Below are 12614 nucleotides of genomic sequence, written 5' to 3'. Positions count from 1 at the left end.
GAAAATGGAGAGGTGATGCAATTGGGAAAGATGCCGGTGAGGTGGGTTGTCGACATCAAGACTGTTGAGGCAAGGCGAAGGTGGCAAGAGACCTTTTCGATTGGATTAATGGAGAGAAATGAATATAGGTTTTCAATGTAACGATTCTGTTACACAAGGGAAGGGGAAACGACAAATCGAGGAAGTGGAAGGGAGGGGTCGGGTAAATGAACAAAATGGAAACGAAGCGAAGAGTCGGTGGTTAAAGGTAGGACATGAATTGAATAGTCAAAAATTAAGAAATTTGTGTTCTATAAAACAGTGCTAAGAGGAAGACAATGCAAGTACAAAAGAAGAAGAAAAGAGGATAAATGAAGAGAAAGGAGGAGAAGGGGAAATGAATGATGCACCTCAGCTGTGTGGAAAGCACGAGCCTAATAGTAGAGACAGTGTCGTTGGTGAACAGAGGAGGCGTCGATGTCGAGCGTTCGTGCGGAAGGAAGCCGAAGTTGAGCCAATGACGCTGTGCTCGCGAGTAGAGAGGAAGCGACGTCAAAGGCGGCGACAACGACATCAGGTAGTGATCCTCACGTGTGTTGTTGTCGTGCAAAGGAGGAGATTGAGTTGGATGTGTTGTTGCCATGAGAATGAGACTTTCATGGCAACTGAGGTAAGCTTTAAAAAGTTTATTAAATTGATTTAATAATAATAATTATATATATATATATGTATATATATACATACATATATAGATATATATATATATATATATATATATACATACACATATATATATATGTATATGTATATATATATGTATCTACATATATATATATATGTATATACATACATATAGATACATATATGTATATACATACATATATACATATATATAGTACCTGCAAAGTATATAATGGAATACAATTTAGCACACTCCTTATTAGAGTAATTCTTCCACCATATGGCATACATATATACGTACATATATAGATACGTACATACGTACATATACGTACATATATAGATACGTACATACGTACATATACGTACATATATAGATACGTACATACGTACATATACGTACATATATAGATACGTACATACGTACATATACTATATACGTACATACATACATATATATATATATATATATACATACATACATATATATATATACATACATACATACATATATATATATATCTTTATAATATAAAAAATAATAATAAGCAGAATGACATAAAGTAAAATACACTAATTTTTAAATAAATGTAAAGTTAATTGTTGATTGAAATAATAATTTATTTTAAAGTTTTGTAATATGAATACCATATTTATGTTAGGTTTTCACTTTAGAAGAGTCGAACTTTAGAAGAGTCGACGTCAGAGAAGAGTCGACGTCAGAGCAAATCATATCGAATTAAGCGTCATCGAGGTGAGTGCTTCTACTTTTAATCCATGATAATAGTTTTTTTCTCGATTTTTATGCTTTAATAGATAATGATATTTGCACAAATTTTATTTTGATTTATATATTTTCATTATTGGTCACATTGTTATGAATATTTATAGTTACATAATATTATGCATTAGTTTATGTTATATATAGTATATTGATTTGAATGCGACGAGTACATAAATAATATATTCCGTTGACTGCTTGTATGTACATAACTGACAATGATAGAGTTGTCATTTAATGATACTAATGGGAGAACACTAAAGTATTCGTGCATGTATATGAAAAAGAATATTAAAATTGATGTGTCTTAATCGACACAATTTTTAGACGGTGTTCCTGTGACTATTGTACAAATATTGATATGTTTTTAATATTGTAAGGTTTTTTGAATAACATTAAATATTTTTATTGATTTATTTAAAATTTGGCATATATGCATATTGCTTCTTCTCTTGTATTACTGTGATTTTTAAGTATGAGTATTCACTTGCATTGTTTAGCTTACTGTTATTTTAAATTAATATTTCAGATTTAAATAAGTGATTTAAAAGATGATTGATATAAGAGAAAACATATATAAAATAAGCAGATAGCCAATAACAATGTAAGTTTAAATATATTATTTTAATTTAATTTGATTAATGACTCTTTCATTTATTAAATTTTAGAAAAATATAGAAATTAATTTTCACCATCCGACTGTCTGTTCTCGTCATGATCAATTCTAAGCACCGGGTCAGTCATGACAAAAGTGACATCAGAGCACAAGGATTGGGGCTTGGAATTAACCTTATGTTATGATCCTTTGTGCTAAACCGTGTACTCTGATATCATTTTATTCAAAGCTTGTATATAACCAAGACGAGAACAGAAGTTCAGACGGTGAAAACTGAATTTTTAATATTTGCCTACAATTTAATAGATGAAAGAGTCATTAATCAAATTAAATTAAAACAATATATATAAAATTACCTCATTACTTGATGACCGCGTCTTCTATAAACATTTCATTTTATATCGCTCATCTTTTAAATCACTTATTTAAATAAAAGAATTTAATTTAAAATAAAACTAATCTAAACAATGTCACTGAATACTCATACTTGAAAATCACAGTAATACATGAGAAAAAAAAAATATTCATGTTAGTCAAGATTTAAATAAACCAATAAAAATATTTAATGTTATTCAAAGGACCTTACAATATCAATAATATATAATTATTATTATATATCTGTACAACTGTCACAGGAGCACCATCTAAAAATTATGTCAATTAAGACACTTCAATTTTAATATCCTTCTTCATATGCATACACAGTTATCTTAGTGTTTTCCCACTAATATCATCGAGGGATGACTCTATTATAGTTAGTCATGCACATACAAGCTGTCAGCATTAATATATTATTCATGTGCTCGTTGTATTCAATTCAATATATTATATATAACACGCACTAATATATGATATTAAGTAGCTATAAACATTCCTAACAATATGACCAATAGAAGAAAATATATAAATCAAAATAAAATTTGTGCAAATATCATTACCTACTAATGCATAAAAATCGAGAAGAACTAATGGATTAAAAGTACGAGTACTCACCTTGATGACGCTTAATTCGATAAGATTTGGTCTAACGTTGGCTCTTCTTAAATGGAAATCTAACATAAACATGTAATTCATATTACAAAACTTTAAAATAAATTATTATTTTAATTAACTATTAACTTTACATTAATTATAAAATTTTCATATTTTACTTTGGCATTCTGCTTATTGTTATTATTATTATTATTATTATTATTATTATTATTATATATATACATTAATAAACCCTTTTTAAAGCTTACCTCGGTTGCCCTAAAGGACTCCTTCAAACGAGAGCAATGTATGCAAGGATCACTAACTGATGTCATTGCCACCTCTGATGCCGCCTCCTCCCTGCTCACGAGCACGATGTCGTTGGCTCGACTTCAGCTTTCTCTCGCACGAACGCTCGACGTCGCCGCCTCCAATGTTCACCAGCGACACTTTCTCTTCTGTTATGCTCGAACTTCCCACGCAGTTGAGGTGCACGCTCCCTTTCATGCTCTCCTCCTTTCTTCTTTTTTTGGACTTTGCATTGGCTTTCTCTTAGCACTGTTTTATATAACACAATTATCCTCTAGTTTCTGACCGTTCGATTCATCTCCCTCCTTTAACCACCGACCCTTTGTTTCTTTTCTGTTCATTTACCCGACCTTTCCCTTCCTCTTCCTCATTCGCCGTTTCACCTTCCCCTGTGTAACAAAACCGTTACATTCAATTTAAGGAATTAGAATATAACCTAGAATTATAGTGGTGGGATGTTGGATCGTCTCTAAGGGTTGGTAAAATAAATGTCAACACTAATCCAACTTAGGCTAGTCTAGGCTCATTTAGAAAATCACTATAGGAAAAAAAAAATTAAGTGTTCTGTCGCTGAAATTTATAGTGGATGGCTAGTTTAGAATATTAATTTGTGATTTGGAGTAGATGATAGAAAGGTAATGTTGTTATAGTGGTTTAGTGGAAATAATGACATAACTTAGATAGAGCTAGTTTGGGTTGATTTAAAATATCTTTTCAAAAAAAGAATTTTAAGTAGTCTAACTAAAAAGAAATAATCGTGAAAGGTTATTTTAGAATGTGAAATTATGATCTGGAATAGTTAATAGAGTTTGGTGGGGTCAAAAACATTGTAATGATATAGGCAATACGACGAGGCAGTTGTCCAACTAAAGCTCATGAAAATGAGAAAAAAAGAATGATCCTAGTTAATACTTAAATAAACTTTCAATGATGGAGCAGAGAAGAGGCAGCTGAGGCTAGAAAGTGGGTTAATTGAACATCAGGTAATCCAAAAATAGTTTTAACTCAAAATAGCTAAAGTCCCAATAAATCAAGGCAAAATATGGCCTATAGATATTCAATTTGACTCGACAAAAACATGAATAATATATGAATATCATAAATGAAATACACACAGGTGCCCGTATATGAAAAAAAAATATTAAATTGACACAATTTTTAGACGGTGTTCTTGTGACTGTTGTATAAATAAACAATGATATTGAGATGCATTTAATATTATAAGGTTCTTTGAATAACATTAATTATTTTTATTGATTTGTTAAAAGCTTGGCCGATATGCATATTGTTTCTTTTTCTTTTGTATTATTATGATTTTTAAGTATGAGTATTCCATGATATTGTTTAGTTCACTATTATTTTAAATTAATATTTCAAATTTAAATAAGTGATTTAAAAGATGAGCGATATAAGGGAAAATATTTATAAAAGATGCGGACATCCAATAAAGAGACAATTTTAAATATATTATTTTATTTTAATTTAATTAATGACTCTTTCATTTATTAAATCACAGACAAATGTAGAAAGTAATTTCCAACATCCGATTGTTTGCTCTCTTGGTTAATTCCAAGCCTCAGGCCGGTCGTGACAAAAATGATATCAGTGCACAAGGGTCGGGGCTTGGAATTAACCAAGTCGGAAACAGGCGGTTAAACAATGAAAACTAAATTTTCTATATTCGTCTACAATTTAATAAATGAAAAGGTCACTAATCAAATTAAATTAAAATAATATGTTTAAAACTACCTCATTCCTGGAAGTCTGTGTATTCTATAATGTTTTCTCTTATATCGCTCATCTTTTAAATCACTTAATTAAACCTAAAAAATTAATTTTAAACAATAGTAAGCTAAAAATTGTCATTGAATACTCATACTTGAAAATCACAGTAATACAAAGAAAATGAAACAAAATGCATGCTAGTCAAGCTTTTATTAAATTAATAAAAATATTAGTAAAGAACCTTATAATAAAAATAGCATATATTTATCATTATGTATCTCTACAACCGTCACAGAAGCACCGTCTAAAAATTGTGTCAATTAAGGCGTCAATTTCAATATCATTTTTCATATACATGCATAAGTACCTTTAGTCTTTTCCCACTATTACCACCAAGATGGTGATTCTATCATAGTTAGTCATGCACATACAAACAGTCAATGTGAATGTATTGTTTATGTGTTCGTTACATTCAACTATATATAACATACACTAATGCATAATATTAAGTAGCTACATACAAACAGTCAATATGAATGTATTGTTTATGTGTTCGTTACATTCAACTATATATAACATACACTAATGCATAATATTAAGTAGCTACATACAAACAGTCAATATGAATGTATACATAAAAATCGAGAAGAATCAAAATGTTATCATGGATTAAAAGTACGAGTGCTCACCATGATGACGTTTAATTCGATAAGATTTAGTCTGACGTCAACTCTTCTAAAATGGAAACCTAACATAAACATAATGTTCATATTACAAAACTTTAAAATAAATTATTATTTTAATTAACTATTAACTTTACATTAATAATAAAATTTTCATATTATTATTTTTTACATAAGATTTATTCTAATAAACCCCTATTAAAGCTTACCTCGGTTGCCCTAAAGGTCTCCTTCGCACGGCAACAACGTCGTTGTCGCCTCTGACGCTGCCTTCTCTCTGCTTGCTTACACGACGTCATTGGCTCGACTTCAACTTCTTCCCGCATGAACACTAGACGTAGATGCCTCCTCTGCTCACTAGCGACACCGTCTCTATTGTTACGCTCGAACTTCCCACACAGGTGAGGTGCACCCATCCTTTCCCCTTCTACTCCTTTCTATTCCCTTCTCCTCCTTTCTGGTTCTTCTTTTGGACTTGCATTTTCTTCCACTTAACAATGCTATAGAACACAAGTTTCCACTTAGTTTATAACGATTCGATTCATCTCCCTCCTTTAACTGTCGACTCTTCTCTTTGCCTTCTTTTTTTTTTCATTTGCGCGACTTCTTCCTTCCTCTTCCTCGATTCGTCCTTTTCCCTTCCCCTATAACAGAACTGTTACATTCAGTTTAAGGTATAAGAATAGAAACTGGAATTATACTGGATTGTTGAATTGTCTATAAGAGTTTGGTGAAAGAAATGCCAACACTAATCCAACTTAGGCTAGTCTAGTGTCACCTCCTAAAAGAGCCCTTAGGGGCGGTGGGCAACCCAAGACTTAAATACTGCTTTTCGGCCATAAACCTAGCAGATGTGGGACTTTTGTTCGTGACATTCTCCTCCACCCAATCACGTGACGTCCTCGTCACGGATTAGCTCCAACGAGGGTCCCACTGGACCATAGAAAGTCCACACACCTGGCAGACAGTAATCTGCTTTGATGTCACTTGTCACCTCCCAAAAGAGCCCTTAGGGGTGGTGGGCAGCCCAAGACTTAAATACTGTTTTTCGGCCATACACCTAGCCGATGTGGGATTTTTGTCCGTGACATTAGGCTCATTAAGAAAATCACTATAGAAAAAAAAATTAAGTGTTGTATGGCTGAAATTTATATTGGGTGGCTAGTTTAGAATATTAACTTGTGATATGGAGTAGATGCAGAAAGGTAAGGCTGTTAGAGTGGTTTAGTGAAAATAATGACCTAATTAATCTAGATCAAGCAAGTTTGGGTTGATTTGAAATATCTTTTCAAAGAAAGAACTTTAACTGGTCCAACTAAAAAGAAATAATTGTGAAGGGTTATTTTAGAATGTGAAATTATGATCTGGAATAGTTAATAGAGTCTGGTGGGATAAAAAACATTGTAGTGATATAGGATATACGACGAGGCCGCTGTCCACCTAAAGCTCGTGAAAATGAGAAAAAGAGAATGATCCTAGTTAAAGCTTAAATAAGCTTCCAATGAGGGAGCAGAGAAAGGGCGGCTGAGGCTAAAAAGTGGGTTAGTTGAATTGTAGGTAATCAAAAACTGCTTTAACTCAAAATAGATGAAGTCCCAATTAATCAAGGCAAAATATGGCCTATAGATATTCAAATTGACTCAATAAAACTGTGCCTAATAACATTTGAATTTCATAAATGAAATACACAAAGGTACGTAAAATTTTAAATACACGAACATAAAGGTCATAGTTACTAAGGTCTAGGCACAAGAAACTCTGTAAAAATAAGGGTCAAGTACTTCGATGATGATTACAATGATGTTGGCTCTAATGAAGATTCTCCACATCAATTAGTATCCATATTTGTTTAGTCAAACATGCGTTTTCTCCAGTCGGCAGACAAAAGAAATGATCATGTTAATACTTTATGCTGATACCTATGCTTTAAAAAACTGAGAACAAGTGCTTCTGAATGTAAGAAAACAGTACAAGGATATACATTAGTTGAATTTACAAGACTCAATATTTATTTTTATTATGAAAACTACAAAAAAATAAAAGATCAGAGGCCCGATTTAAGCCGAGCATACTAGTAGATAGATATCCATCAATCCAAAAATTTAATTTAATGGGGAAGAACACTGCTAAATATTATAAGCTTGACTTTGGTTTCACTGCCAAAGTAAGGGTATTATTCACCATCATAAAGATCTTTAAAAAAAGAAGGTAGGGAAGTCATTTTTAAAAATGGAAGATGGCAGTTTTGGAGCTGTATCACCTTTTATGGAGAACTTCCCATCAAAAGTGCCTCTATTGAATGACGAAAGAGTATATTACTCGAGAATTTAAGAAGGCATAAATGCACTCTTCGACAATTCATGTGGACATTTAAAGTATTCAAAATTTTGGTTTTTCCTTCATCTATGGTCAGCATTGTCCATACGGTTGTGTCTGCATTTACAATGCTGCTTTTGTTAGTACTCTTGGTTCGATAATGTCTGAAGTAGTTATTTTAAAATACATGCTGACTAAGCTTTTGTGACTTCACAAACTAAAATGACTACACATTAAGTAAAAGAAAACAAGAAATTTATTTTAGCTAGGACAGCAAAAGCATAAAAAAATGGCTAATGATGCCAATGCAAATAAAAAAAAATAAAAATAAAGGTTAATATATTGATACAACAGATGGTAAACCAGAACCTTGATGTAGAGCATTAACACGTGAAACAAAACAGAAGGAATTAAAATTTGCAAAAGATAAAATTTATCTAATGGCCATCTTTAAGACAGGAAAACAAAAGCTTGAGTTGAATAAAATCTCACTAGCAATGATCTTGCGGCCTGGAGCAGAAACGAAGGTAGGAGGACTTCCTCTAATTGTAATTGGCTTCAGAATTCCATTTACAGACACGGATTCTGAAAGCTTCCTGGGTTGAGAAGGTGGGAGAGACAAGGTGTTGAAGGCGAGGGAAGCCATTTTCCTGGGATCACTTCATGCGTTGGTGAACACTTCTTATCCTTTTAAGAGCTTCAGGCCTTCATCAATTGCATTTTACACTTGCGAGTACCAATAGCTGTAAACGCAACAAAGCAGAAGCTCTCAGCCAACCACTACAAAACGCAACAGATAAGCAGAGTTCTGGACACCACAGGTCAACGTACCCTTCTTCCAAGTGAGAACACCCAGGCCAGTCCGACTGGTTTGTTTAGCACGTACCTGTTCGTATTTGACACTTGTTTACTTCCAGAAGGTTGAAAACTTTGCACCGTGGAAAGGGAAATGGCCCCGAATGCTTTTATTGTCATACTTATTTAGCAGAAAAAAATATAAACAGAAGTATTTAGGTTTAATAGTAGAGAATCAGCAGGACAGCAGGAAAAAAAAAACGCCATCAGACCAATCCCTGTCCTTCTACAAGATATCAGTAAGGAATTAACTTGCCTTGAAATAGCATCAGATTATTGTGAATTCACTTCACTAGCCTTTATAATTGGATAGAAATCATATTTGAGATATGAAACAATAGCAGGACAAATACAACAATATTTTTTCTCTTAACTTTTAATTATCATCATTCAGAGCCAGATACTCTTAAGTGATAATTTTAGTAGACAAAGAAAGTTTTATTGTTTACTACATCAACGATTGAAGTACCAAAATAGTTCCTTCACTAATTACATGGGGTCATTTTAGTCCCAAAATCTATAAAAGTGTCAAAGTGTCCGTAGATTTCTTTAATATAGGTAAAAATAGTTTTAGGGAAGACTATTTTAGCCTTCATTAAAAGAGTTTGGGACTAAATTGGTACTTTCATAGACTCTGGGATGAAATATACCACTACAAAGAGTCAGGGGACCATTTTGACACTTTTCTCCTGCCAAAAAGTATTTGACACGTGCGACTCCTTAATAAATTGTTTATCTAATGATTTTTTGGGTGGTTTCCTTTAGTTAATCATTTTATAGAAACCATGGTGATGATGATGGATTCCACTATGCTAGCTTGGAGCTTTTGCCACTTGAAGATGGACTCGAGAAGGTCAACTTAAGAAGACTCAAATGCATAGTAGTTAAGATCCAAGGTTGATTATTGCTTAGTGTGAGTTTAATAATTTTTTCTTGTAAATTGATTGACTAAAATTTTCCCAAGGGCACAAAGATGATGAACAAAACTTAAAAAAAAATGTTTTTTTTTGTTAAAATTAATTTAAATTACGCTACCATATTATTATGCATTTATCAATAGTTTTTTAGAATTCATTTAGATTTCTATTTACTGATTTTATTGTTATTAATTTTTCGCATAAATTATATTAATTTATTTTGTTTCTACCAAGTAGTGGATCTATAGTGAAAAGGGTGATATTGATGAAGTTCATCCCACTTGTCTTTTAGGTACTATAGTAAATAGGGTTGTAAACGAGCCGAGCTTGAGCGAGCTTAGGCTTGGCTCGTGTTCGGCTCATTCGAAATAGCTCGTGTTCGAAATCGGCTCGTGAATAGTGTGTTCGTGTTCGGCTCGATTTAAAAATTTGTGTTCGTGTTCGGCTCGAAATTAGCTCGTTAAACTTAAATTGAGAAAAATAGTTATAAAATGTGGGATTCGAACCTCGAACAGATTTATCATCTTATCGTAAAGAGAAGATATCATAGTAGAGAATATACGCATGAGTGAAGTTATTTTCCAAAAATATAGAATGGAACAATGAAAATCTCTTTATCATTTTATCCGTATGTTGAAAGAAAATGGAACCAGTAATGGAATTGAAGATCTTGATCACCCATATGAGAACTACATAATTAAAGGCAAGTAGGTTGATGTTTTGAATTGCAAAAACTTATTTATTGATTGTATTACTACTACAGGTGTCTATAAGAGACACAAACATAAGATAAAATAGAAATAAATAATGGTAATTAAAGAGGAGAATATCCTTCATTAAGACATGAATTAAGTCATAAAACTTCCAATTTGATAAAACCTTTTTTAAAGCAGATCTCAAAGAAATTATAAGCTTGGTCAATAAGGGATTATTTTCATGAGTCAGTGTCATTAGCATGATGGAGCACAATAGAACCAGCACAAGGTTACCTTGTGCGTCAATTTTATATTTTTTCTTTAACATGCTTAGCAGGTAAAAAATGAATTGAGAGAAGGTTATGCTAACATTTTAATTGTCATCCTTTACATTTTATAAAATTAAAAGAGGAATACAGACAGCTTGTCTGACACACAAAAATTACAATATTGTACTAGTATAGGATATTTGTCTGCAGAATTTTTTTTCTTTTTTTGAAGAATTTAGCCCTCTCACTCACTAGTTAGAGACCAAAAATTTTCACAATTTAATTGCAAATGGCTCGGTTCTTGGGAAAATATTTGCGTACATAAGACGTACGCAGCGCTGCGTACGTCCAGAGGTTATTTAAGGGGTACATGGGGGTTATATCGGGGTTATATCCCTCTGTAACCTCCCTGTAACCTACAAATGAGTTCCGCGCTTCTGTGGTTTCATGGGAACAAATAAGTTACACGGAGGTTACAGGGGGGTATAACCCGGATATAACCCCCTGTATCCCCTGAATAACCTCTGACGTACGCAGCGCTGCGTGCGTCTTATGTACGGATCTTATGTACGCAAATATTTTCCCAGTTCTTGGAAGGAATTTGTTCAATTTTGCAATTGCAACTGCGTAAGAAACTTGTACAAATTTCATCACCCAAAGCGCAAAATGCAAATATTTAATAATCGCCTAAATAAAACCTAATTTTCTTCAATTGTGAAACCAACACCAAACAAAAAACCCAAGAAAAAAAAAACTGTAATTAGGAGAAACACAACTTCAATATATGTAAGAGCTTCACACTCGATTAAATAGAAACGATCAAATAAAGTAACAGCATGATAAAACAGGAGCAGGCACAGAAAGTACTTGCATTTGATTAAAAATTCCTATATATGCGCTGCATTTTTTAGGTAAAGAATCTCTAACCTTTGGCTTTTGGGACCAACCGAAGAAACCGGAGATGGCTCGCCACAGATGGATGGCCGGCCGTGCAATATATTGCCGGCTCCGAAGCGCGGATTTAATACAGTTCGTCGAAGAGAGGGATTATGGTCTTCGAAACAAATCTTCCGACTTTCCGAACATTTGCGGTTTCGGTAAACTGGAAACAATTATAGCAAATTTTATCGTTGTATAACGCATTATTTAGCATAGGCCTGGCTGTAAATTAGGCTCGCTCGTGTTCGACTTCTTATATTATGAGCTCAAAATATATGTTCGTGTTCGGCTTGTTTATATTTCGAGCTAAAAAAATATGTTCATGTTCGACTCATTTATATTTCGAGCTCAAAAAGTGTGTTAGTGTTCGGCTTGTTTGCTTAGCGAGCCGAACAAGAGCTGTTCGCGAAGAGTCGTTTTGACAACTCTAATCACTAATTACGTAGTCATAAGATTTTAATTGTTAGGGTAATATTTAAAAATTATTGTTTATATTAAAACAACGTTTGAATCAAATTTAATATTTTTTATTCAATTTTCTTAATTAATACTTTTAATTGATTGTAATTCTTTGTAATCTTGTAGTAAATTAGGTTTTTTTTTTTAAATACTACTCATCAATATATATAAGATTCGTTCGTGTTCGGCTCTTTTTGGCTCAAAATACTACTCATCAATTATAATATATATATATATATATTATAATTGATGAGTAGTATTTTGAGCCAAAAAGAGCCGAACACGAACGAATAAATCTTTATTTGTGTTCGGCTCATTAACTTAGCTAACGAGCCGAACCCGAGCTTAAACTTTTTAACGGCCGAACACGAGCTGTTAATGAACAACGAGCCGTTTTGAGAGCCCTATACATGCCACA

At 32.7% G+C, this 12614-nt stretch overlaps 1 protein-coding gene across 8 annotated transcripts in view; it reads right to left on the bottom strand.

Annotated features, from left to right (window-relative positions):
* LOC110026548 (shewanella-like protein phosphatase 1) overlaps window positions 1-11907 on the bottom strand; it is a 72962-nt gene extending 61055 nt beyond the window's left edge. For 6 of the 8 annotated variants that reach the window (XR_002294221.1, XR_002294220.1, XR_002294217.1 and 3 more), the window contains exons 1-2: window positions 11726-11907; window positions 8555-9038 (exon numbers count right to left, since the gene is read on the bottom strand). Coding sequence is in view for 1 of the 8 variants with exons in the window: in XM_020727523.1 (XP_020583182.1) it covers window positions 8555-8708 (154 nt within the window). In the remaining 7 variants the exon portion in view is untranslated. Of the gene's footprint in view, window positions 1-8554; window positions 9039-11725 lie in introns of those variants that run through there. The other 2 variants (XR_002294222.1, XR_002294223.1) reach the window with 2 other exon arrangements.
* Window positions 11908-12614: the final 707 nt, after the last annotated feature.

The sequence above is a fragment of the Phalaenopsis equestris genome, unplaced genomic scaffold, assembly GCF_001263595.1.
Source record: "Phalaenopsis equestris unplaced genomic scaffold, ASM126359v1 Scaffold000378, whole genome shotgun sequence".
Lineage (NCBI taxonomy): Eukaryota > Viridiplantae > Streptophyta > Magnoliopsida > Asparagales > Orchidaceae > Phalaenopsis > Phalaenopsis equestris.
This window is presented reverse-complemented; position numbering and strand designations above follow the sequence as displayed.